Here is a 26,217-nt window from a genome sequence, read left to right as displayed (position 1 = left end):
AAAATGAGGCACTGTAACAGTCTAAACTATTTGTCAGTATCCCATCTTTTTGGTGACTGCACAGCTGTGTTTCCATCATGTGATTAATGGATTGTATACCTTCAAAAAAGACATTTGTACAAAACGGTAGCACAGTGCAAGAAATACTAAACAGCTAGCTGTATCTCATCTGTTTCTCATGGTGCCATCTGCGGAAATCATCAAGGGCTAAAAAGCCCTTAGACAAAATCTTTCAAACTAAATATCTACATTATGACTAAAATTCATTTAAAAGACAGTGTCCTGTCTTTTCACGGAGTACATACCTGCTTCCATTCACCTAAAATACTGAAAATATCACATAAGTTTGAGCATCAATTTCTTTCTCCTCTGCTTCAGTCTCACTAGTTTAGTTGGTGTGGACCACCCTTTGCCTCCAGTGAACTTCAGAAGGGTTCTGGGTGTTTGATAATTCAGTACAGACATTCAGCATCCTCAGAAGCACACCCTCATGCAGTGACTAATACTTTTCTTGAAAAACCACTTTTTTGTATGAGGTGCCAGATGACACTTCTCTATTCCACCCACCTCCCACTTTCCTACAGATTCATATCAAGAGTTATTTTAAAAATGCATCAAAGAAAGACTAGTTTTATCTATTCACTAAACATGCTATTTTTTATGAAAAATAAAGAGTGGCCTTAACTCCTGTATTTAAAAGTACAGGTGTATTTTGGTTTAGGGATTTTAATTTCTGCTTGTCTTACAGTGCTTGTTTGTTTCTGCGATCAGTGGTGGGATTTGTGAAACAACACCAAGGGCACTAGTAGTGACATTGTAGATCTGAAAACACCAGAATCCTTCACAATACTTTCTCCAACAGTTTCTGGTCATTTCATATCAAGTCATTATAGCCAAATGCAGACACGTCCCACTGAAATTAATTATGATTCTATCATTTGGATTCAAGTATCAACAGGCTCCCTTTGTGTGCACACTTAGGGATCAAGATTTCACCTTTCAGACTCTGCACCCTAGCAATATGCACCTGTTGTAGCTTTTGTACTTTTTCCCTTTTAAATTTTTGTCCTAGTTGTGCTTAATCCTACCTATTTGCCTCCACCAGCTTTTACCCGTACTATCAGTGTGTGAATACACACACATACACAGAGGTACACTCTGTGCTATGTAAAATGGACATATAAGCATTGCTGATGATTTCCTTTATTTTTTTTTATTTTTTTTTTAAGTTCATCTCCACTTACCCTTCATCTGCAATTTTTTAAATGTATCTCACAGATACACATGTAGTGTGTTAGATAGCTCTTCACTGTAGCCAATTATTTACTCAGACCGGAAGTACCAAGGTTGCAGCCGCTTCCAAGCTAACTTGTACTTAATGATAGCTTCACTGTGCTTTATGCACAAGAAGGTCCTTTTTAATGTGCATCACCAATGAGTATCTGACATTTTCTGTATTTTGAACCTTTCACACTTTTGAATTGAACCTTTCACACGTAATGTTCAGGCAAAACCCCCAACTATTCTGTGCCTCATTTATCTCAACTCCATACAGTCTGCACTCTAATTGTATCTCTAAGCATAGGTGACTGCTAGATTAGAAAATACACATACTGCAATACTTAGGTAAAAAATGTGACACAAACATTTCTATTGCTATTCTTTCAGAATAATAAATACAGTTTAACGTGGTCAGGAGCTCGTGTTATTCATCACCAGTTAGAGCAAGAAGAGTTCTTAGAGGAAGCTTTGTACATTAGAAAGCGACAGTCTTGCGTCCATTCTCCTCAACCACTGTAAACAGACACATAACAAAACAGCATGTTTATAGAAAAGCCCTGAACAAATAGAAAGTCGAGAAGCTATTTAGTAAGCACTGTCCTACCTTAGAATATGCACTCAACAAAAATAGAGCAGCCTCTCATTAGAAAACCATATGCAAATAGTGCTACTGTTTTCTGGATTTAGATAAATTATAGACTTGATTTGCAGCTCTTAGAGCATTTTTCACTGAAATTTTACAGACTGTAAAGGGCAGCATCAATATGGGTAGAGAGAGGCTGCAATACTGCTATTTCTATAAGTGCAAAGAGAGAAAATGTGTTGTCACGTATGTTGAATTTGCAATGGGATGGAAGTCATTGACATCAAATAATTTTTTGAAGTCTTGATTCTTGCCAGAAAGAACAAAGAAAGGACACTACAGACTTCATAAGACTTCTTTTTCTCTTCCTGATAGGTTAAAGGCCTTCATATTGATTACTAGCTCCTAATATGTCAAAGACTAAGTGAATTTCTTTCAAAAACCCAAAACTTGGCAAGGGAGGAAATTGTTTTTATGAACTCACTTCCAGAATTAATATTACAGAATATTTCTTCTCAGCAAACTGAAATGGAATAAATTGCATTTGTCCTCCATAGAAATTGAATTGATCGTCTGAGGTTAGGACTGTGATAGTGAGTCATAGAAAAACACTTGAGAGGGGTGGAGAAAAAAAAAAGGAAAAAAAAAAAAAAAAGAGGAAGATTAGATTGATTTAGAGTTTTGCTTTTGAAAAATCAGCAGCAGTTCCTCTAATTCTAACATAAATGCACAAACATAAAAAATGTATTAGTTCATCACAATTTTACAAACTAGATTATATTGACAACATTACTGTTTCTCTTTGACCAGAAGGAGAGCAGCCAGGTTTTAAAGTCTCCTTTGTTAACTGTGAAAAAAAAAGCATGTTGAAATTGGCTTTAGCAAAGCCACAAACTGCTCCTTTCTCTTGCTAATTTTTTACCGATGTTCCATAGCCCTTAACCATCAATGCATAATATCTCTTCTTCCACCTGATTCACAATTTCCTACCCCAGAAAGACGGTTTCCAAGAAAGTCTCTTTCAAGATATCCACAGTAGGTCATAAACAAAAGCTTCCTTTTTATTGATGTCATTATTATTTTGCAGGTTTTTTTTAGTTCTTTTTCTTCTTGATACAGTTTATTCTCTGATCTCAGGTTTGTAAGAATACTAGCTTAATCCTAGACAACACATGCTGTTCATGGCCTCTTCCTTTTCCTTTTGCTCTATCAGCTAACAGAACAGCTATCAGTGTTCCCAGAAAATTCCAAATTCATGCCTAAACACAATGATTCTAGCACCACCATTAACTGCTGACCAGTCAAAAGTTCTTTAAAAATCTTTCAAATGATTCTCCAACTACAGTCTGGTGTGCCCTGTCTTGAAAAAACCCTTTCTTAATGTTTACAGAACAGTACAGCACTCACTGCTAGAGTAAATGCAGAGCTTTAACTGCAGTAATCCCTGAGCATATTATCTTGATACAGCTGAGCACTGAGGATCTTCCCTTTGTGCCTGCAACATCTCAGTTCAGAAATTAATGATAAATAAGCACTTTGAAAATGGTTGTTCTCACTTTGTGTACTAAATAACAAGTTAGATGAGAAGCTCTAGGAGCAACAGCATCAATATCTCCATTTTGGCAATATCTTCCATTAAGGTGTCTTACTCAGGTCATTTATAGGAACAACTTAATGCTGTAAAAGCTGGTTGAACTGCAGGGAAGGTAGATAGTGGTCTAAAATGTTTACTCTCTTTCAAATGATGCACATTAAATAATAAATAAATAAATAAATAAATAAATAAATAAATAAATAAATAAATAAATAAATAAATAAATAAAGTTTGCAGACATCCCCTCCCCCCAACCCTGTTCCTAGGCAACTTAATTACAAGAGTAATGATAGAATAATCAATTTTTCTACAGCTAGATCCAAAGCCTATTGAAGTCAGCATATAAATTCTCAGGAGGCTCTGAATCTGGTTATACTATCACAAGTACATAGCAAAGTTTCTACTGCTTTCCATGCCCAACACATATAAGAAATGAGTATATTGAGTTTTAGATTTTGAACAGTCTTTCTTATTTGCCAATTAATTGATAAAAGGGAATAACAAATTTCTTTCCGAGGGCTGATTTGAATCAAGTAGTTAATGATGTTGGCAGATTCGTTGTAAATACAAACCAACCTGCGCTTCCATTCACCCTGAGGTCAAACCTTTTTAGACGTTCTGAAGTTTTTAATTCTTAAATCATTCTCACTCTTGTTTTCATTACTCATAGTAAGAGCAAGAAAAATATTTGAATTCATCTGCTTAAATTTCAATATTTTTGGTTTAAACTTCTTTTGTTCAGCAAAGATATTCCAGACCTATGACATTTTTAATAACGTAAAGGATTTGTTTTAATGTCTGGGACCAATATTTTTACTTTACTGTTGATAGTCAGAAGCTAACATGTCCTGTGCCAGTAATTTATCCAGCTTCTCCCATGCTGAACTTTAGTGGTGGTGTGTAGATTATGCCACAAAGATTAATCATAATGTGTAAATGCAAATCATTGTTGGCCTTTCCTCTCCCTTGGTTCTGATACTTTCTTTATTTCTTCTTCCTTTTGGATTCCCACTTCTTCCTCAGCCCTTAAAAATCTTTTTAACCTCTGAGCTCTAGAGAGAAATAGAAAGTTATTGTGTGCCTTCCATAAATCTCTTAGGGTTAAATTTATTGAATCCATTAGCAAAGCCTACTGACAAAAAAGACCAGAACTTTGCACCAGGACATAAAAAAAGATCTTGTAAGAATTTGCTTTTGTTGGTGCGTTTGTAAGTTTACAGTCATATATTCTTGGATATCAAAATTATTACCATATACAGTTTATAGTCTATAATGAATGAGTTACTTTTGCTGATTATAAGACTTCTCTAAGTCTTAGATTTTGCTAAGATTGAAGTCTTTTTCTAATATTTTGCTGCATCTAAGACTGTTATTCTAGAAATGAGCACTATATCACTATGCTGTGAAGATTCATTACAGCTGTATAAAGGATTTCAGGCAAGAGCTTCAAAACAAACTTTCAGATTTTAAAACTTTTAATCAAAAGAGAAAGATTAAATAAAGAAATTAGACTAAAAGGTTTCTACGATCTTATAAAAATATGACAGTCTGAATTCCCACTACATTTTAATTGAAAATAGTTAGGGAAAAGGAACTTTCATCAACTATTGATTTATCAATATCCTTGACTTCATGGAACATATTTTGTAGCCGTGTTCTAATTAAATAGCATTATTCAAATATCATACATTTCATAACCATCACTTAACATTGACTGTTTGGGATTTTAAGAGCTCTGTTACCTCCAAATCTCTCTTAGAAAGTATAATCAATTTCACATCCTAGCTTCCCAGCTGCTGTTGGACTATTGCAACTCTTTTTTTTTTCATCAATTGTTTTGATGTCACACAAGAATATATCACTGTAAGATGTAACCCCTAGACAGGTGGCATTCCTCCATGTTGCTAGATAAATCAATACATCTAGAGGCTTGAAAGTACCTGCAAGAGGTGGATGACATTCCTTCAACGGGTATTAAATTAAATGGAAGAATGTAATATTCCCATTAGTGAGTAAAATTCACTGAGTTTTCCAGCAAATAAATTCTTGATGATCTAATTCAGCTTTTACCCAACACTCACATACTAACATTATTCCCCTGAGGTGAAAGAATGCTGTTTAAAATATTAGGATTTAATAAAGATTTCATTTTCCATATCCCCAACCATAAGCGGACTATGGTCTAGAATATGTTCATTTTGTCCTTTTCTATTTTTAGTGCAGCAGAAATGGAAACTTAGTGTGTCCCATCTTCCAGGTGCACTAATTACTTACCTAGATAATCTCTCTAACATTCAGTGAAAATTTAAGTAGTTCTATAAAGTGGATCAACTTGCAAAACCTATTTTGGTGTAGTTTCCCTATTTGGCCTGAACTTAACTGCAGAGATGGAGGGAAGGAATGAAGGAAAGAGAAGAAAAAAGGTGCTTCTCTTACCTCACTCAAAAGTTAGAACTAATACAGCTTTTACATTATATAAAACGGTTCACATGACTTAGAGTAAAACATCAGAAGAAACTTAGTGGTTACAGCAAGGCTTAAGGTGTATGTTATTTGCATTCATTCCTTTCTCTACCAGTGAGAATTCCAGGTGACGCTTCCCAGAAGAATGTCCCAACCTGAAACTGATTCTTTGCACATCCCTCTGAGCTCTTACAATGGCTGAGAAAAATAATAATAAAATAATAACAAAAACAGCAACAAAATCAGTATATCTGGAGAACAGTGAGATTTTAAATGCATAAATACTGTTGAACTTAATAGGTATTTTTAACATCAGTCTTTTGTAATAGCCTCTCTTATGGAGAAAATAAACAAACCAAAGCAAATAGTAAATAGCAGTGTCAGTAATTCACTGAGCTAAAACCTAAACCAAGCGCTCAGGTTGCACTTATATTTTTGTAATTAATACTCTACCTTTAGACATGTTGACATTACTTCAAACTTACATTAGTGATTTATTACATCTCTTACTTTAGAACTATAAGCAGATTTATAGACTATGTGGAGAGGTAGAAATGGCACGTTAAAAATTAGGGTTCTTATAGTTTTATACAGAAAAAATGTCTTATTACTATGTGTATATTAAAATGGTTTCTAGTATAATTTTCTGGTAGCCTTAGGGAAACTAATGGCAGCATATGAGCATTTTAATGTCTATTTCATTTAAAGTAGAAATAGGTTAGTGGCCTGTGTGGGAGGCAAAGAAAGAGAATTTATGGTTGTGAACAAAATACTTCTAAGGAATTCAATATAAGGGAAATTTTTGAGTACCATTTAAGCAGACTATGGACCATAGTATGGACCTTGCTTATGGCTGCAGGCTGCACACAAAAAAAAAAAAAAAAAAAAAAAAAAATCAATCCCGGAAAATCCTGGGTGTCCCAGGAAATTATGACCTCCAGAAAAAAACTTAATCCTCCTATTCTTTGACTTCTTATCAAAAGGTCTTGATATCTCATCTTTAAAATTGTGAAAGACATGAGAGTTTGGGAATGTGCTTCTATGGAAGCTGTTTCTTAAAGAGGCTCTCAGAAGATCTCTTTAGAATAAATTGCATTGTTCTGGTGGGATTTATGCTACACAGCAGTGTCAGTTAAATGCTTAGCAGAGTATCTCCATAAGCCCTGTATTGCTGTGCTGAGTCTGGCTGGGGTGGAGTTGACTTTCCCCACAGCAGCCCATATAGGGCTGTGCTGTGCACCAGTAGCCAGAGCAGCGCTGCTGTCCCAGCAGTGCTTTGGCAAGCGCTGAGCAGTGCTGGCAGAGCACCAAGGCCAGCTCTCCAAACCCCCACAGCACATAGGCTGGTGGTGGGCAAGAGCTGGGGAGGAAACCTCACCAGGGCAGCTGAGCTAAACCTACCAAAGGGAGATTCCAAACCAAATGTTGTCACATGGAGCAGTAAAAGCTGGGGAAGGGAAAGAAGCTGGGGGGAACTCTTGTTATGAAAGCACTGGTCTTCCCAAGAGATCATTATCCATATTGAGGCCCTATTTCTCAAGACATGGCTGAACATCACTCGCTGATGGGAAGTAGTGAATAATTGTTTTCTCCTTTTGCTTCTGAGTAGTCTTTGCTTAATTTATTTACTTTCCTTTAACTAAACTGTTCCTTATCTCAAACCACAAGCTTTCATTTTTCTCATCATATTTTCATCCCTCTGTCCTTCTGAGGAGAGGAGTAAGAGAGCAGCATGGTGGAGCTGAGCTGCCCATCAGCTGTTAAACCACCACAATTGCTATTGAACAAAAAGCAGAATTTGAAGAAACACTCTGCTGAATACAGGAATAAAAGTGAAGGAACAAAAAATCTTGGGAAGTCTGGAGGACTGTGTTTAAGTTTTACATTATATCTGCAAGTGTCATGTTCCGGGAAAAGGCACTCAAATATCTCACTTCTTTTGTGCCAATAACTAGTTCTGAAGGATAATTTTAATATTCTGTTGTGTTGTGTTGGTTTTTTTTCTTAAGATAGGGTAGGAAATTTGAACAGGCTGCACTTCACAAATAAATGCATCATATGAGTGACATGCTTTTAAAAAGAGAGAGCAAACTATAGGGGGAATACAGAAGACCATGAATGATGCTAAAGAACTAATTTTACTGTTCTAAGGAGCCAAATACCTCATACCTGTGCCTAGGATAGGAAGGAGTCTCATTTCTTTAGATTCTAACCCAAATCAGCTATTCAAATATATTCAAATAGCACTTGGATTTTTGCTACAAAAAGAAAGTAAACTAGCAGGCAGTGTTCTGACACTGGAAGATTGAAATACTAAAAAATTAGAGATTATTATTATTAATAATTACAATTAATAATAACAATAATAAATAAAAAGCATGGTTCAGGACTAAAATTCATGTTGGGGGGCAGCACAGAATTTTGTCCAGTTCATGCCCAGGAACATGATTCAAGAACTGCAATGGATTACAGTCTTGCATGTATCTTACATAGATGATGCGGCTAACAAGCATCACATAAACTGTAAAATATAGCTTAAGAGAACAAAGTCTTATGCTCGTGACATAGGAAACACTGTCCTAGTGAGAGAAAGTAATATACTGTATATGCTGTTCATGTTGACTGAAAACACATAGTCAAGAATTAGAGATTTTTATTTTTAGGAATCACTTATTGAAATAGTTCTGAAGGTTTGAAACAATATGCATGTAACCAGAAAAGATGAAGCTATAGGGAAACATAAAAGTTGCTCTAAAATGAATTCACAGAAATACCTAAGTACTGCATTTTGACCAGATTGCTTGGAGACATGGGGTGAGAAGTCTGAAAGCAGTAATGTCATGAAAGCACTTCAGGCAGGAGTTAAGAGCGTGAATTTAATGTTGAAGACAATTGAGGAAGAATGTACAGCAAAAGCAAGGATACAGCAAAATCTATTTTCCTTCCAAAACTGCATGTCAACAAAGAGTTTGAAAATATAATAAACTTTAGCTTTTGAAACTACTAACAGTAGATTCACTTTATATTAAGTCTTGAATGAGATTTTATAAATGAAGAGCAAAACATCACCCAGCACTGAAAGCTCTAGAGTACCTTTACCTCATCCCAACAACTAAAGCATGCAGTCGTGGCTCATCATAGCGGTTCCTTCCAAAGATTTATATGTATATATATACAAATGTATAGATATAGATATGCAAATACTGTCATGACACTCCTGAAAGATTAGTCCTGAAAGTTTACATCATTAGAAAAAAAAACACAAGGTGACAAGCCCACAAAGAAATGGGATCCTGTTTGCTCCCAACATGGAAATGCAAAGATATATCTTAATAATTCTTATGGGTCACTAGAACCCATAATTTGGGACATTTTAACAACTAGTTTATCATTTAAATTTAAATTTAATTTAATTGAAGTCTACTAAATTGCAAATATTTCTTGTGTTTGTTTTCACGTTGTTCAGCAATGCAGTACAAAATGGGGACCACAAAACGTGAGTTTGGGATAATTAATGGTGCTGCCACAGGGTCTACAATATCTTCCCATATATTATTAGGTTTTTTTTGCCTCTGAAATTTGTTTAAAATAATTATTCTGATAGCTCTCACTTTTTCTTTGTTAGATCTTATTGACTGCTATTGGATATTTATTTTTAGAAGCTCAAACATATTAAGAAAAGTACATGAGCCCACTGAAAAAGAAGAAAATATCTCCATAGTAACAATCCTGGTAGAGTGATATATGACTGTAGACAGATTGACAAACTTCAGCCCTGATTCTGTATCTTCAGAGCCCAAAAGTGATTTCAGAAGTCTAAATCCTCATCTTCTCTCCTCTGTAGTTATTTGGCAGAAATGATTGATTTTTTCCAGATGTGGATAAATATGAAAATTTATATTTTATATTAGTTTTTATATAATAAGATGGAAATGCAATCAGGAACATCCCCTAAAGGCAAATGAGTATTTTGGCTTTGCTTGTTTTTTTCACAGAAGAAATCCTACCATAATAATGTATTTTAGCTTTATTTATAATATGTCTAAATGATATCTTAAATACTTTGGTTTGAAATGAGTACTTCATACCGATATACATATAATGTGGTAAAATCATCACCGATGGAATAATATTCTTGATAATAAAAAGATCATGTTATATTTTAAAGGCACAGGTTCTTAAAAATGCACTCAGGATTTTTTTTCTCTCTTGACATTACTGTACCATTCCTATTACTGTACTGTGCTGTCATTTGTGTAGTCAGGATCTGAGCCAGTTCCCAGGTTCACCTGTGTAAACCTGACTAAAGCTAAATCCCCTCGGTTTCCATTGAAGCTTTTATAACTTAATTGCTGTTTCTGTGTTTTACCAGTTGTCTGTGTCAAGTTTTCATACACAAATCAGAGAAAAACACGTTACTGGGACTATCTAAAGCATATGATAAATTAAATGGTTTTAAAATCTACCCTTGAAATGGGATTCCTTTTCCATTCATCTAAATCATTCCATATACCAAGGAAACATTGTGATAGAGTAGCTAGTTACAGGCAGGAATCATAATTGTTTTCTCTCTCTCATTTAAGTTGTTCGAGTTCATGAATTTTTTGGCTGAGAATGTCATCTTCTGTTACATGGGACTTGCACTATTCACATTTCAAAATCATATCTTCAATCCTCTTTTTATTTTTGGTGCATTTGTATCCTTTGCTCTAAAGTATTTATCTGTGTTTATATATTTATATATGTTAATATATTTATAGTTCTGGGTATGTATAAAGAACATGTGCTCCATTTAAAATAAATAAATAAATAAATAAATAAATAAATAAATAAATAAATAGCAAACCTACTAACTCCTTAGATGTTAAAAAAAAAGTATGCAATTGTCTTTATTGTGCATATCTCAAAAACTGCCTCACTGCATGTAAGTTGGCGGTCTTATGGCTTCTGGTTTGCAGATAGATATAAGGCAAAGATAAAAGGCTTTAAACCAGCTGGGGAATTTCTGACACTGGGCTTGATACTAGGTTTAGAATTGGGGTAGGAAATTGGGAAATGTATTGGGACAGATCTGTGCGACAAGTGCAGGCACACAAAATCTTTCTGCTGATACAAAGCCAGTGTATATCCACAAACTGTAGAGCTGCCTCCGGAGAGTGCCATAAGCAGAACTTCCCAAAACTACATAATTATGTGAAGTCCTGAAAAAACTCCAACAGCTTAGCATTGCTCATATCTTTCCTTCTTTGTAGGGAAGGAATTTCCTTCTTGAAATTTGATATTTCTAGTGTACAGGGAATTATTTACATCATGAGTGCCCCAGAGGCGGGTAGGAAAGTCTGTCTTCAGTTCTCAGTTCTGCCATGGTTTCTCAGTAAATTCATTTTACAATTCATTTTTACAATTCATTCATCAAATTACTACAAAAAAAAAAAAAAATCAAGCAGTGGTCCTTTGCTCATTACTTTTTGATGAACTACAGAAGCTTTGAAAGTTGGAATCACACTGTTACTTGCAGTAATTATATGTGCAATTTCCAAATGAATAATAAGAACTGCATTCCAGTTTCCTTCACTAAAGGTTGCTTTAGATGGCAGAGATGAGCCCAAGAGCCCATTGCAATCCACCACTGCAATGACCCAAGTGCAATATTGCGTCCTGCAGTCCCAGCACAGAGAGACAGCTGAACACGAGAGAAGCACTCAGCAACCCAGATGGGAGACTGTGTTGCAGAGCACTGTAGGGACCCCTCTCCCTTGTTCCCTCACGCTAAGAACCACCAGACTACAACAGGGTTGCACTAGTATGGTGAGCACAGGTAATGTGAAGCAACCGCTGCTAACGCTTCCTCTCCCAGGTCCATGGGAGCTTTAAGCAGGCTCTTGGCCTCATAGATAGGATGCATCCAGACATGCCACTCATGTGCTTTATTGGTTCTACACTCCACAGCATGTCTCAGACTCTTGCAGCTGTAATTGAGCCCTAAGAGTCACAAGACAAGGGAAGGACAGCAGCTGCTAAAAGCATGTATAAGGATATACGATTGTCTTTTTTTTTCAATCTGAAATAGTGTTATGTTTCTAATTAAAGCTACTTTCATGATAGTTCCACAGGGCAGTAATAAAGAACCCCTTTTGAAAAATCTCAAAAAAAAAAAAAAATGCTGGATATAGACAATATGAATCCTCAGGAAATAAGAAAGTAATCATGTCCAAAAGCACATTTATTCTTTGCAAATTGCTGCTGAAGGAGATAATGCCATCCCTGAAATTGATGATGGGCATTTTACTGAAGGACTTTAGATGAAGTCACATGTGATACAAATTTGATGAGTGAAAGTAGAGTGATTGAATTGGGATATATAATGATCAATCTGAAAACAGGATGTCTGGGGAAGACAGTCTCTGCCACTGTATGGCTTTATAATGAGGTTGGAACCAGAAGGATGTGATATGTAAAATACAAAGGAAGATAATCTCATATTCATTTTAATTACACTTTTAAAATAACTATGAAGAAATACTGGATTTAAATTGACTGTTCTTTCAGTAGTTTCTCCACCATTTTCCTTAACATCTTACATTTTAGGTGGCAGTTTTTATAGCAAGAGCTTGCAACATATATCCACTTTCCTTCCTTTTGAATTTGGCTCGAAAACAAAAGATTCCCAGGAACTTTCAACACATGATGATGTTTTCAGGTAAGTGCTATTTTGGTATTTTTCCTGTCCACATTTAACTACTAACATAGACAGTCGTCTATCACTAGAAGTCACATCTGTCACAAAGAAGTCATCATTTTAGTACTCAAGATAGCCTCCTCAAAGCCAATGAAGCAAATGGACATACTCTCAGCAATTCACTGTGCTCTGGACTTATTTTAGTTAACTTTTTTGGAAACCTGTCACTCAGAAGCCAGTCTTTTAATCTGTTGTCCCTCATCCTGTCTCAACACTTCCATGCCAATTTGGAAATACTGTGTTTACAAGTTGTTTGAGAGGCATTTGTAGTATATCTAGCAGTATGCTCATCTACCAGGAAATAAATACCCAACTTTAAAGGTGTTAGTACTGATACTCATATCATGGTCTTTGGCAATTCTTTTTAACTTTAGTGAACAGTTTGCCTTTGAAACATGAGATTAGGAGACCTTAATTCCACAGACATTTTCATGTGTTTTCCAGCCTGATATCTAAGGACTTTACCTTCTAAATTCAGGTTTACTTTCTAAATAGTGGTTATATTCATTTTAAAATCTGATTAGCAATGAAGAATTAAATAAATAAATAAACAAATAAATAAAATCCAGGAGAAGGAGCCATCTTCTATTCTCAGAGCATCATCCACTGATCCACTGAATTGTTAAAATATCAGCTGGAAACTATATTTTTGGACTTGCATAAGCTAGAAATACCTCCACTTGACTTTCTGAGGCTGCTTAGAAAAAAACTCACTAATAAGCTAAGAGTATTTAGTCATTGAAAGACAGAAACACAGATCCCCCTATGCCATTTATGAAATCATTTTTTAAAGTTAGAAAGTCATAACTTTTTTTCCTTTTTCTTGCTTTTTATACAAAAAGGTATTCCAATTTTTAATGGATAAAAGTTCTTGATTGACAGCCTTGCTGTACACTGATCCATTTAGCCAGGTAGCAAGTAGAATACAATGCACTACATTTCAAGCTTCCTCATCAGGAATACTCATCAGGGTGCCTCATTTATGCCTATATAATTCCATATCTCTAGAGAGCAGCACAGTAGTTCATTTCTACATCTATTCAATCCTTCCGCTAAAAACTGCCACTGAAAATGTCAGTTAATACCAACTAGATTGTAGTCAGAGATGATGACATACATCCATTGCAAACTGGCTTTCAGACCGCCTGCTCATCTACAATTGTTAGTGGTGTGAGATATATATGTAGATCACCCTGATAAAGCTAGCAGGTGGCCAACTAAACAGCACACACACAAAATAAATAAATAAATAAATAAACTTGCTATCATTAGTTATCCAGTTTCCAAGCCTCATTATTCTTTTATTTTTGCTCAGATAAAGTATGGATTTCAAAGTATTCTAAAATATATCTTATTCATCAACTTTTCTGTCCTTGTTTCTCCAGTCAAATTTCATTCTCCACAGAGCTAGAAGCAGAAAGCAGCCAGTGAGGACTCACTGTGTGAGTACACATTAGCTTCCCAGCATAATCTGGCATCTGAAAACCAAAAATGGTAGTATTGAAAATTTCTAAAATGCAAACGTTAAAATAGAAAGTATTTTTAACTGTTTTCAAAAAGATACTGTATTTTTTGAGAGAAATATCTTTAAAATATTTTTTTAAATAAATTGCATAATCTGCCAGAAGACCAATAAGGACTCACTGCCTTTCACACTACCAGCAGTTTCGCACTTCACTGATGTGTGGATTTTCCATGTAATTGCACTTTATTATATGTATTAAGATCTATGCTCAGTTACCAATAATGTTCTTATTTACTACAAACTGATCATCCTGTGTATAGTGATAAACAGAGAAGACAATGACTGCCAGAAAGAAGACACATTTCTGATACGAGTAAACAAGACACTGAATTTGCATTTGGAGGAACGCCCTCACTTGCTTTGTGCCAGTGCCTACACAAGATTAGCAGAGTTTTTGAATCAATGTTCTGGCATAACTTCAGGTTCCAGTAGGCCACGGAGAAAACTGGGCTTCAGTCACCACATCATCACACACGAAGATGTGAAAACAAAGAATCTGGGATTAGTTTTGCCTTTGATCATATTGCTACCAAATGCACCCAATATTACTATTTTCTTTACTGAGTTTTATGGCCATAGTCACCATGCATATCAAAGTCTGAAAAAAAGCACTTAAGATTGGGCAAGTACATTGCCAGTTAGCATCTGAGTACACCTGACTTTGCCAAGAATATTACTGAAGTTACTAAATATACTTTTTGAGTACTAATACATTTGAGAAAAGGTGGATGAGTTAGTCTTGGAAGTGGATAATGTAGCATTTTAATTTATTATATTCTTCATCTGTTTGTGTCCCTCTTCTAGCATCATGTTACAGAGGGTAGATTCACTTTTACAATTATGTTTAATCATGATTCCTGATAAAAACACATTGTAAATCAAAATTAGATTAGTCTATGTGTAATTAAGCCTCAGCTTCTCAAATTAAGTTCAACATCAGCTAAAATGAGCAGGCCAGCAGTCTCAGCTCATATGAAAAAGAAATATTTTCATGTGTTAAATTCAATTTGACATAGTCATCTAGATTACCACTTTAATCACCAGAAAAAGACCATGTTAATGGTGGCTCATTTGCTCCTCAGACACGTGTTTAAAATGAGCTGATGCTTTTTTCTTTGAAGAAAATAGTAAAGCATAAGCATCTTTAGAGATGTCTTTTACATAAAAGCAAAATCAATGACAAGTCTCCTTGTTGACTTTAGTGTCATTTTCATAAAAGCAGAGATTTTAAACCTCTGCCACTGAAGCAGTTCAGCTAGTGTAACTACAGTCTGGTGCTGCCTTGCAGAAAAGGCTTTGTTTTCTCTGGATAAACTGCTCATCTTCTATACCAAATGATTTGTAGCCTAGCTATGCACTCTTAAAAAGCTTTAGAGTTCCACTACAAAAACTAGGGTTTTTAGCTGTTGATTAAAAGATTTTGCATAAACCATCAGTACCTTACAAAAGTTTTAATAATTACGTTTAATCTCTTGATATTTGCAAAGATTCAGTGTGCATTGTATACATGCAATGGCCTGGCTGTCTACATATAATTATATTTTTTTAGAAAACTAAAATAAATTTAAATAGATTAATGAACAACATAAGAAAATAGAGAGTATTATTTGTATCTTGCATCCTTAGGTCTGGAAGCATTATTTTAAATATATAAAAGGACAGGCTTTGTTTTCCTGTCCTTTTTAATGTGTCACTGTATGAGGACCTATTTAATTAGCTTGGTACTACCCATGGGGCTTTTTTTAAACTCAGTGTTAGCTGTTTTCTTTTCTCCATATTTGTAAGATTTTATGTTTACTCAGGTATATAATTTTATGACTATTAAAATTTAATATCTTTTTAATATAAAATATAAAATGTTTAATATAAAATTATGTTTAATATAAAATTATTCACAACAGGGAATTCAGTGGATAGAAAACAGATGTGTAATTATTATGTGATTATCATAGAGGTTTCATTGTCCATTTTTGCTAAGTTGCTTACACTTGCCTTAAACACCGTGCTTTCAACTACTGTGATTCAACAAATTATAGTTATGACTGTGGCTGAAAATTCTTTCTGCCCTTGGAATCAGGTTTGGGTAGGAAAGAGTAAAATTCTATTTCTCCATCACATTAAGTTCACCATTCTCATCCATTTTTCAGGTTTACGTGGTGCAATAGCATTTGCATTGGCTATTCAAGACACAGGATCCCAGCCCAAACAAATGATGTTCACAACAACACTGCTTATTGTGTTTTTCACTGTCTGGGTATTTGGTGGAGGCACAACACCAATGCTCACATGGCTTCAGATCAGGTTAGTACTCACTTTACAAGATTAACCATCAAAATATAATGCAATCTGTGATTATTACATTCCTAGAGCTTTCTAAGACTTAATTATGCACTTTTTAATAGAGTTTTACAAGCACAGAGCAAGTATTTAGCTACCTGGTAGAGGTAGCTTTAGACCACAAAGAACAGGTTCTTCCCAGGCTTGTTAAAGATGCCCAACATGCTTTTTTAAAATCCCACCTTTAACAATAAAAGTTTAATGCCATAGCTGAGTCCCTGCAACTGCTCACAATGTCTCCAAAGAAAATCTCAGTATGAATATAGATTTGTAATTCACAATTCCATATCGTTTATCCTATATATAGCACACACTTTGCTTGTTTAGAAAATGATGTCTGATTAACAAGCCTTTGTGTCAGACTGTTGCTATAAAATACCAGCTGAAGATAACTAAATTGAAGATTTAATAAAGAGCAGAGATAAAGGTTTGACGACAAAATAAGAGACAATGTACAAATGCACTGTATAAACATAAAATACACTGTATAAACATAAAACGCAGGCATCCATATGCAATGTTGGGGCTGTTTCCACGATGTTTGAATTTTTTCACAATATCTCTCATGTGACATAATGCCAATCAAGTTAATAGGGTTTGAATATACTCCTCCACTCTCAGTCAATCTTTCTGAGATTTGCCATTTTTTCACTGTTGGTCAGCAACAGAGTTGCTCTGTATGGAAGCAGATATGTGGGTGAGGAGGAATAATCTGGCTGGATCTCGTCGACCATGTTGCTATAATGTAAGATTAAGAAACAATTTTGAAAATACAGTCAGGGAAACAGGAGCTGGGAACAGTAGTCACATGTCTAGTCTAAGGAAGAACTTATCTCACTAAATGCCTGTTCTAGTCCTGCTCTTTAGGAAATTTTTAAATGATTGTTGTTGCAAGCTTTCAGTAATGCAAACAACTTAATTGATACGGTGCCGTTTCTTCAGCTACTAGAGGTACTACCAGAGGTGGGAAGACCCACAAGACCACAAACAAGGGGCTGATACACACATTAACTATTCATTCTGTTCAATGCAACCATGTGCTTCTTACTTTAACTACCTGTACTGTTGATTTTATCAGGGAAGTAGATAGTCATTATTGTTCTGAAATGCTCATCTATTTTCAGATCTCCTCTGAATCCCACCAGATCTGCCAGAATCTAGATTTAGTAATCAAATAGTTTGGTTTTGTAACTGAACCTAGATTTTCTTCCTAAAAAGCTATTAGGTTCACAATGCCAACTTAAATTCTTACATCAAAACACTCAGCTTCACAAATTATGAATGTACAGTCAAGCTAAGATAAAATTTTAAATAGACATTTTAATTACAAATGTAATTAAAGGTCCCAATTTCTTTCTAATGATTATATATAACAGTCTTTATAATTTATTATACCCCACTATGCAACTTTATCTGCCTGCATTTGTCATCTTAGTCTTAAGTAAATAATTTGCTAAATAATTTTATTTAAGCTAGTGGTAATTCATAACAATTAATACCTGAAGGTTTTCCAGAGGACTTGGATTTGCCAAGACAGTTATGGGGCTGCTCTCTGTTATACCACCTTGCTTAGGACACAGTCCCCAGTATGTCTGCAGCTGTGGCTAAAGGGCAGTTCTGAGCTGCATTTATCTTCAGTTGTTTTGTTTTGGTTTGGTTTGTTTTTTTTTAATAAAATTAGAAGGGAGAGGCTGAATTTTGTCATGCTAGTTTGGAGAATTTTGCTCATTGAGCCAAAAGTGACTGCATTATGTGTATAAAATTGATGTAATTGCCTGTGAAGAAAGTCAGTGGAAGGGGATGGTATAGCATCAATTACAGGAAAGAAAAATAATTAAAATAAAATAAAATAAAATAAAATAAAATAAAATAAAATAAAATAAAATAAAATAAAATAAAATAAAATAAAATAAAATAAAATAAAATAAAATAAAATAAAATAAAATAAAATAAAATAGGATGAAGCCTGTGAAATGCTGAAACTATATCTGTAGAAACAGAAAAGAGACTGATCTCACAGTCACCCAAAAGTGTCCCACTGATATGATGTTAGAACCATCCCAAGGCAGTATGAAACCACTTCTGGAGTGATTCCATGGTGCTTTAGGGAACCAGATTTACCACTACTGTTCAAATCCAAAGCATAGTGTGAGATCGGTTAATCTAAAAATAGAAATAAGGTTACACACATTGTTAAAAATTAAGTAATTACTTACAGGAAATGAAAAATGCATGAATAGTTGCATTGAAGTCACAGCAATAACATCGGATTTCTCTATACCACCTATGAGTTACTGTACAGATAAACCTTCTCAGGAAACAGGAATGGGCAAAATAACAGTGATCAGGCGAATAAAAGTCCATTTTTGAGTGCTCTTTTATTGTCAATTAACCATTTCATCATAAAATGATTATTTATTCAGCGTGGGTTTTGGGGGATTGTTTGGTTTTTGTTTTGTTTTGGAATAGAAGGTATTCAGAGGATAATAAAGAGGAACATGTGATTTCTGAGACTATTTAGGTGAATGGAATCTTATTCATATTCATTGAATCTCTACTAGTCCCACTAGCTATTCCACTAGCTATGTGCAATAGGCTGCAATTCCTATCAGTAGTTTAGAATACGCAACTCAACTCATCAGGTTTTATCAAGTTAGTCTTATACTAGAGGTAAGTGTTTGAGTTTACATGTTACAGATCAATTTACCCACATTTTGGTTATAAAACATAAATGAATCTGTCATCCATTAGGTTGAAGACATGTAAAAATGACATTAATTACATATAATTAATACAATATATTTACTATCGACTTTAATACAAAATATTACAGTGTTAGCTAAAGTAAAAGACAGTATTCAAGATCTGTATGGCCTACTTATTTTATATTATTCTCTACATTATGCTTCAATGACTTATTGCATACTCTGTAATTTACAGTGTGAAATCCTTATAATTGTAACCAAGATTAGTCATATATCAACAGAGCACCAGGAAAAAAGAAATGATAATTTTTAAGTAGTAGTGGAGATAGTATTCTTAAAAATCAATCTGTGTTTCCATATCTGGAATTTCCATAAACCACCACTGATCCTGACAGCAATAGCATTAGATCTGTTTTTCTTTTTTCTAGTTGACATTCAACAATGTAAATAAAACCTGTCATTATTTTTAGAGAAAATATATGTCCTTACAGATAACTAGCAGCTGACTTCTTCCAGGAGTATGTATGGCTGATACAATACTTCTGAATTGTTGCCAAAACATATAGGTTTTTGTATTATCAAAACTAACCAAGTGCTACTGAAAAAGACTCCACTTCCATTTATTGCAGCGGTATCTTTCAGCTATCTCACAAGGCTGTAAAGGCTAGCTGTGCTGAGAGTTTTCTTAAAAATATGCTTAAATGGATCCTAAGAGTTCACCCAATTTTATTAACAATTATAAGTCCCTTCATTTAACAAACGAATTATATTGAAATATATACCCCTACGTAAACTGTACCTTGAATCTAAGAGAGATTCTTAAAGCCTTGGAAATCTGACTCACTAATGGCAGAATTTATGTTTACATGCATCTATATTCCAAAATTTTAAAAGAAATCTATATGAATCATTCTAGTTATTTTACTAATATATTTACCCATGCAGAGTAGCCTTCAAAATGGGTCTTGAAATTCTTGGCAGTCTGAATCATTTTAAATTTTGTTCTGAAAGAATATGGCATACATTTTCCAAAATGTCTTATTTATTCTAGCTGTCTCCTTTTTTCAGACACAGTGATTTTAAACTCCAAGTTTCAGGAAGTGTATTGCCTTTCTGAACATTGGGTCCTATTTAAATGTTCCCCATTGTCTGGCAGAGTAACATACCATTTCTCAGCATAAAGGCACATGCACAGTCACTGTATTATCAGCTGGCATTCTGAGAGAACTGATTGCACCGTGTCACTAAATAATACCTTATCTTTTGGTTTATCTGAGACTTATAACTAGAAAAAAAAACTTTCTTTGTTCCCCATGTGAAAGGACTGCAACATGCTGTGCCTGACAGACTATGAATAAACCTGCATCAGTATATGAGAGTAATATCACGATATATCAGCAGCAAAACAAAGATAGCCATTTAAGCATGAGTTCACAGTCAAATTGAAGTACTCAATAAATGTGCCTTCAGAGATGTTGAGTATTACCTGCTAATGCTCTTGGATCTATGTCTCCCCTCATTTCTCATACACTGATTAAAAATAGCAAGCTACATCTTACAATAAACCTGCAATGAGTGGTTTGGGAATAAAGGATTCTCCTGACAGGCAGAGAAGAAATACAAAGCTGTTAATAAAACATGTCCTCTAAAAGTATTGCTGTGCTAAGTATTAAGTCTTGTTTGTTTATCATCACCTCCCATGTAAATGTTTGTCAAGGGATTCCCAGATTCTGTGCATTTTTTTTTTTTTTGCATCAGTTCTTCAGTGACTAAGATTTTTATTCCATATTCTGAATAAATAAAAAGCATCATTAAATAGTAACTTTTAATACTGTGCCTATCCAGCCATTGCCTTTGGTATGTATTTTACAAACTGGCTGCAAATGTCTGTGTTCCTGGCTGCCCTTAAAACATGCCCTATCTAGTTCACCTAAAGCTTCAGTTCCAGACCTCCAACTTTCTCTAAACTCCAGTGCCAGAGGCCTGGCACACCACATTTTTGGGGGATGGCCAAGGCTGCCCAAATTCCCATTGTTAGCAGGAGCATCTCCTCATTGAACTGCTCTATGAGAAAGCACCAATCCGGGAAATGAAATAAATCAAAACAAGCTATTGTTCTAATATTCAAACCTTCCCTAACTTCTAAATGACCCAAGCTTTCAGATTTGCTTTCAGAGATTTCCCAGAGCTCTACTGATTGTTTCTACTGTTCAGATTCCAGCTTATAACCACCAGCAGCTATTTCTCATTGCCCATCTAGTCAAAACTAAACCTAAAAATGTTAAGGCACGCTTCCAAAACTTCCTATGCATGGATGGAGACATAAGATCTCTGATGATGAAAAACATCTGATCATTCATTCATACTACACTGGCATAAATATAGCATACCTTAATGTAGTCAATGATCTCTGAGAATATAAAATATAAAAATAAGTGTAAAAAATGTCACTAAAAAAAAGCCTAGTGAATGTAACAAGAACAAGAGGTAAGGATTCTTATCCTCTAATTTGAAAGTCCTCAGACCTGTTTGAAGTGAGTAGATAAGCAAAGGGGCTATCATTGCTGCAGAGACACTTCTCTGGTTTGTAAAAAAAAATGGTGCTGACTGGCTCTAACAGTAGATTGGAGGTAAACGGAGCAATATTGTTATTAGCATGAAAAAAACATTTGCCATTGTCAAGGATCAAGGATGCAGTCCATATAGACGTAAAGACATGAAGGAAAGGACAAATCTGTTACAGATTTTGTAAAGACATAACTCTATCAGTGATATGAAGCCACTGAAGTCAAAAGAGTTGTCTGAATGATGTGTTTGGTCCTTCCATTCATTCTTTACACACTGAATCACTCAATCAAACCAAATATATAGCCCTTATAGGAGTTTACCCCTATCTATTTTGACTGTAAGTCTTCATTGAGTAATTCTGAAAGAACATAAGAACTCAAACTAAGAACTAATTGGAGTACTCACCAACTTGTAATATACTGCTATACTGGCAAATTTAAACTCTTGAAGATTATAGTTTTACTTTGATTTTTTGTTGCTCCACTTGTACAAGTTCATAAGCATCTGGATTCTTTTGTGGGTTTTTCTTTGTGGTATGGCTACAACACTGTTTTCTAAATTAAAAAAAAAATTTATATAAAGTTAAATTTAAAAAGGAAGAAAATTATAGGATTGCATCCAAAACATTTTGAGAATCTGGCATAGCTGTTAATGCTTTTGAAATATGGCCAACTGTTCAACTGTATCTCCTCTGAGACATAAAATTACATGTATAACATTATTCAGTGTTATGGTGAAAAAGTAGGAAGATCAAAACACTGCTAACTCCTGAACTCCCACCTATTTCTGTATTACAAATCCACTGAATAGGATAGGAAATGAGCTTTCAACAAACATCAGCATCAAAAAGATATGAACCAGAAGAGTCCAATAACCTTGGGTATCCTGGCATATCTCTTTACAATTAAATATTCTGTGAATAAGTTGTTCTTCCAAGAGATCAAAATTTTGGGTCCTTCAGCAGGGAACTCTTTAATCCATTGCTTCAATTTCAAAGTCTGAAATCATCATCTTGATCTCAAAAAATAATTTAGGAAAGGTTAATGTAGTGTGTTTGTTTACCAGAACATCTCATTAGAGATGCAGGTTGGCAGCAGGGTGAGAAAATGGACTACAAGCTGTGGCTTGACTGCTCATAACCATGGCAGTGGCTGTCTACCAAAAAAAACTGTTTGTTAAAGTAAGATTCCATGCTTATCCCAGCCCTTTATCAACTGGGTGTAAAGTGCTAAAAGATAGAACATTATGATAGAGTGACTGGAGTCACAACATGACATTAGCCAGTCTTTTAAGTGCTACTGTTTCAGTAACAGAAATATACTTTTCATTATTCCCAAACTCTATGGTAGTATTCCCATGCCTGGCAGCAGCTGTGTACAAAGAGATGCTGCAGAAAGGCAGATTACAATGCCACAGTGGTAGCACTCTTCGCTGCCAATGTGGAAGCTTTCATCAGATTTGGTCAGTACTTTAAGTACTGACCAAAGTTGTTCTTTCTGCCTTCCAGCAGAGGTTCTTCAAAAAAAAAAAAAAAAAAAAAAAAAAAAAAAACAGGCTGTGGAAAGAATTCTGCCTTATCTAGAAAAACAACTGTGGTAAGAAGTCTAGGGGCTAAAATGGAAAAAGTATGATTGAGCCTCAGGGCAGGAACCCTTCCTTACCACAGCCTAAGAACAAAGGATGCACTTTCAGATTAAAACATTAACAGGTTGTTCTGGGCAAGGTGAATGATGCAGCCAGCATTACTATAATTTTCCAGTTATATAGTAAGATTGATATTTTTTGTTTTTGTAACGACATACAGGTCTTTCTTATTAAAAATTCCTATTGAATTATTATTAAAAATCTACCTATTCCTGTGCTTAGACAGAGTTTAGCTCTGATTTGCTATCATATGCGTGCAGTATGTGGATAGAGTTATTTGTTCTCCTTATTCAGATGGTAATTATAACAGAATTTTTTTTCTTCAAGACCACGTGTCAAATCTGTGTGAATGGGATCTATGGGAGAGGTGGTGATGTAACTGGACCCCCTACATTATTAGTGCTTAATCCCAACAAGGTATGCTAAATGGAAGTCTTTGGACAATACCAGCTTAAAAGTGATCTAATCAAGATATAGGCAACGTTAAAACTCATGTTAACCATTATTTTCCTATCAGCCTCTATTTGTCACATCTACTGTGCTGTGGGCACAAGGCTGGAATTGCTCAACACTGTACCAGTGATCAAGCCATTATCAGAAACTGCTCACTTTCACCTTTAACTTGACAGAAAATTCTTCTCAGGTAAGGCTTCTTCCTTCGCTATCCAGGTTGAGATTCCAAATCTTTACCTGATAACGAGATAGAAGCCTTTTAGATACTGAGATGGACACAATGTGCAACTGTCTGTTCTGGCATTTACAGCTTTAAGATGGTCAAACACAGCAAATTCAGGCAGAGGTCACACAAATCTCAGCCTAAACCTCATCTGAAACCGTTGGTACATGCTTGACAACCTCCTGCTGCAGTGCTTTAAGAGCAAACTGTCCTGAGCCCTTTTTATTTCTTGTCAGTAGTTAAGCTCCCCCAGATCCTGAGGCACTCTCTTTTAAAATACAAGTAGTAAGAATCATAAGATTTTTCTGACTATAACAAAACTGTCAGAGAGATGAAATGACTGTTCTCTGTAGATTTCCAAACTATAAAACAAATAATAGCAAGTATTAAACACACATTCTATGCTGAATTGCAAAGCCCCATAGTCAAGAGTGGCTAGAAACCTCAAGTACATATAAGTTCAAGGGAGCTGAAGCTCCTAAGCCACTTTCAGAAGTTTGATTTAGACAGCTTTGTGTAATGCTAAGTGGAGCAATGCCTTTGCAAATGTTACTGGGGTGAGAAGCTCCCCGTTACATCGGCCTTTTATATACAGATGAGAAAGATGAAACTTTCCAAAATATAAATAAGCTATAAAATATATATAAATATATAAAATAAGCCAAAGTTTATTCTCCATCATTGTTATATCAAGAAGCATCAGCTTCTGCTCCACCTTGCTCCCTCTGTGCCCCCGTTCTGTGTCTACCACTGCCACAAGTACTGCAGTGTCTGCGTGCTCTCATCACACTGCTGGGAGCACCTACAGGGTTTCTCATGCTGCCTTGGGGATAGCAAAGGAGAGGGCAATATGTGGAAAGGAAAACCAGTAACATGATTACAGCACTGGGAGGAATGGTGTCCTGACCATCCAGGCTAAGAGGCTGCAGTCAGCTGAGGTGAACAGGGGTACCATGACCTGGTTCAGAAGAGCCCAGCCAGAGTACAGTGCTCTTTTTCTGACTTCTGCTCTGCTCACAGAGAAGGGCGTGAAAGAGTGCATTTCCTTGCAGTCATTTGTCATGAACTAGATTCATGCAGGAGATTGTTCTCAACTGCTCATTGTTTATTCCTAAATTAAGTGGAAAGTTTGCTCTGAGTAAATGCATCTCGGCTTTCCTTTTTAAGCCTCATGTAGGCATGCAAGGATTTTCCCTTCTGAAACACAGCTCGTCCTTGAGATACATACTCTGAAATCAACAGCCAGGAGCATGTGTTCACATCTTCGGGTGATCCATAATTCAATAGTTATAAATTATTACAAGCTTCTTAATTGTTTTGCTTGTATTCCTTTGAACATATTTCCCTGTCATCATTTGTCAAGAAAAAGGAAGGTCAGTTTAGAAAAGAAGGTTTAATTAAATGTTTTCTCTTGGCCTTGGCACATGCTCTCTTCTACAACTGTATTTCTTTGGGTCATATTTCCTCTAGAATCCTGGAAAACAATTTAGTGAAAGTGAAGGGTCTGTTGATTTACTATTGAAAACAGAATGTCAGCCTGAGTATCTTCAACTGTAATTTGCAACTGACCACAACACTGAGATAAACAGTTAAATTAACGGCACTATGTTTTCAAGTACTGCTATATTTCTGTGCACTTCATACTGCTTATTATTTTGGTTTTAAAATACTCATAATCAGTCTAACTGGTATTCCCTCGCCATACCAGAATAGCTCCAATAAAGGAAGCTCTTCCTTAGTTTCCTGGGTCAGATTCTTCTTTAGCAATAGTGCAGTAAGGATTTTAAGTCCTGCTACAGTAAATACCTGTTGAGAGCCCAGCTTCAGCACAGCGACTTCTACCCACTGAGTTACTCTTAACCCATACATGCTTTCACTGGTAATCATACTGTCTTTGCCTGGAAAGTCTTTTAAATGCTAATGAAAGCCTCTGAAATCCAGAAACACCTCTAACTTAACGTAACAAGCCTGACCATTAACACTGCTGTTACTCTAAAATGACAACTGTACTTAGCTAGCCAGCTGTCTGTACATATGAACATAATAAAGGACAGCATTTTGATTAACGTCTTTTATAGTGATGATAGTTTGAATGTTGCTAT

General features: G+C 35.3%; 1 protein-coding gene across 2 annotated transcripts in view; it reads left to right on the top strand.

Annotated features, from left to right (window-relative positions):
• The window catches only part of SLC9A9 (solute carrier family 9 member A9), a 217,526-nt gene that overhangs the window by 106,601 nt on the left and 84,708 nt on the right, over window positions 1–26,217 (top strand). The window contains exons 10-12 of one of the 2 annotated variants that reach the window (XM_068692819.1): window positions 10,505–10,618; window positions 12,510–12,621; window positions 16,333–16,486. In XM_068692819.1, the coding sequence (XP_068548920.1) occupies window positions 10,505–10,618; window positions 12,510–12,621; window positions 16,333–16,486 (380 nt within the window). The remainder of the gene's footprint in view (window positions 1–10,504; window positions 10,619–12,509; window positions 12,622–16,332; window positions 16,487–26,217) is intronic. The other variant, XM_068692820.1, reaches the window with a different exon arrangement.

Source organism: Anas acuta, chromosome 9 (genome assembly GCF_963932015.1).
Source record: "Anas acuta chromosome 9, bAnaAcu1.1, whole genome shotgun sequence".
Lineage (NCBI taxonomy): Eukaryota > Metazoa > Chordata > Aves > Anseriformes > Anatidae > Anas > Anas acuta.
The sequence above is the reverse complement of the archived record's forward strand: the minus strand, read 5'-3'. Positions and strand labels throughout refer to the sequence as shown.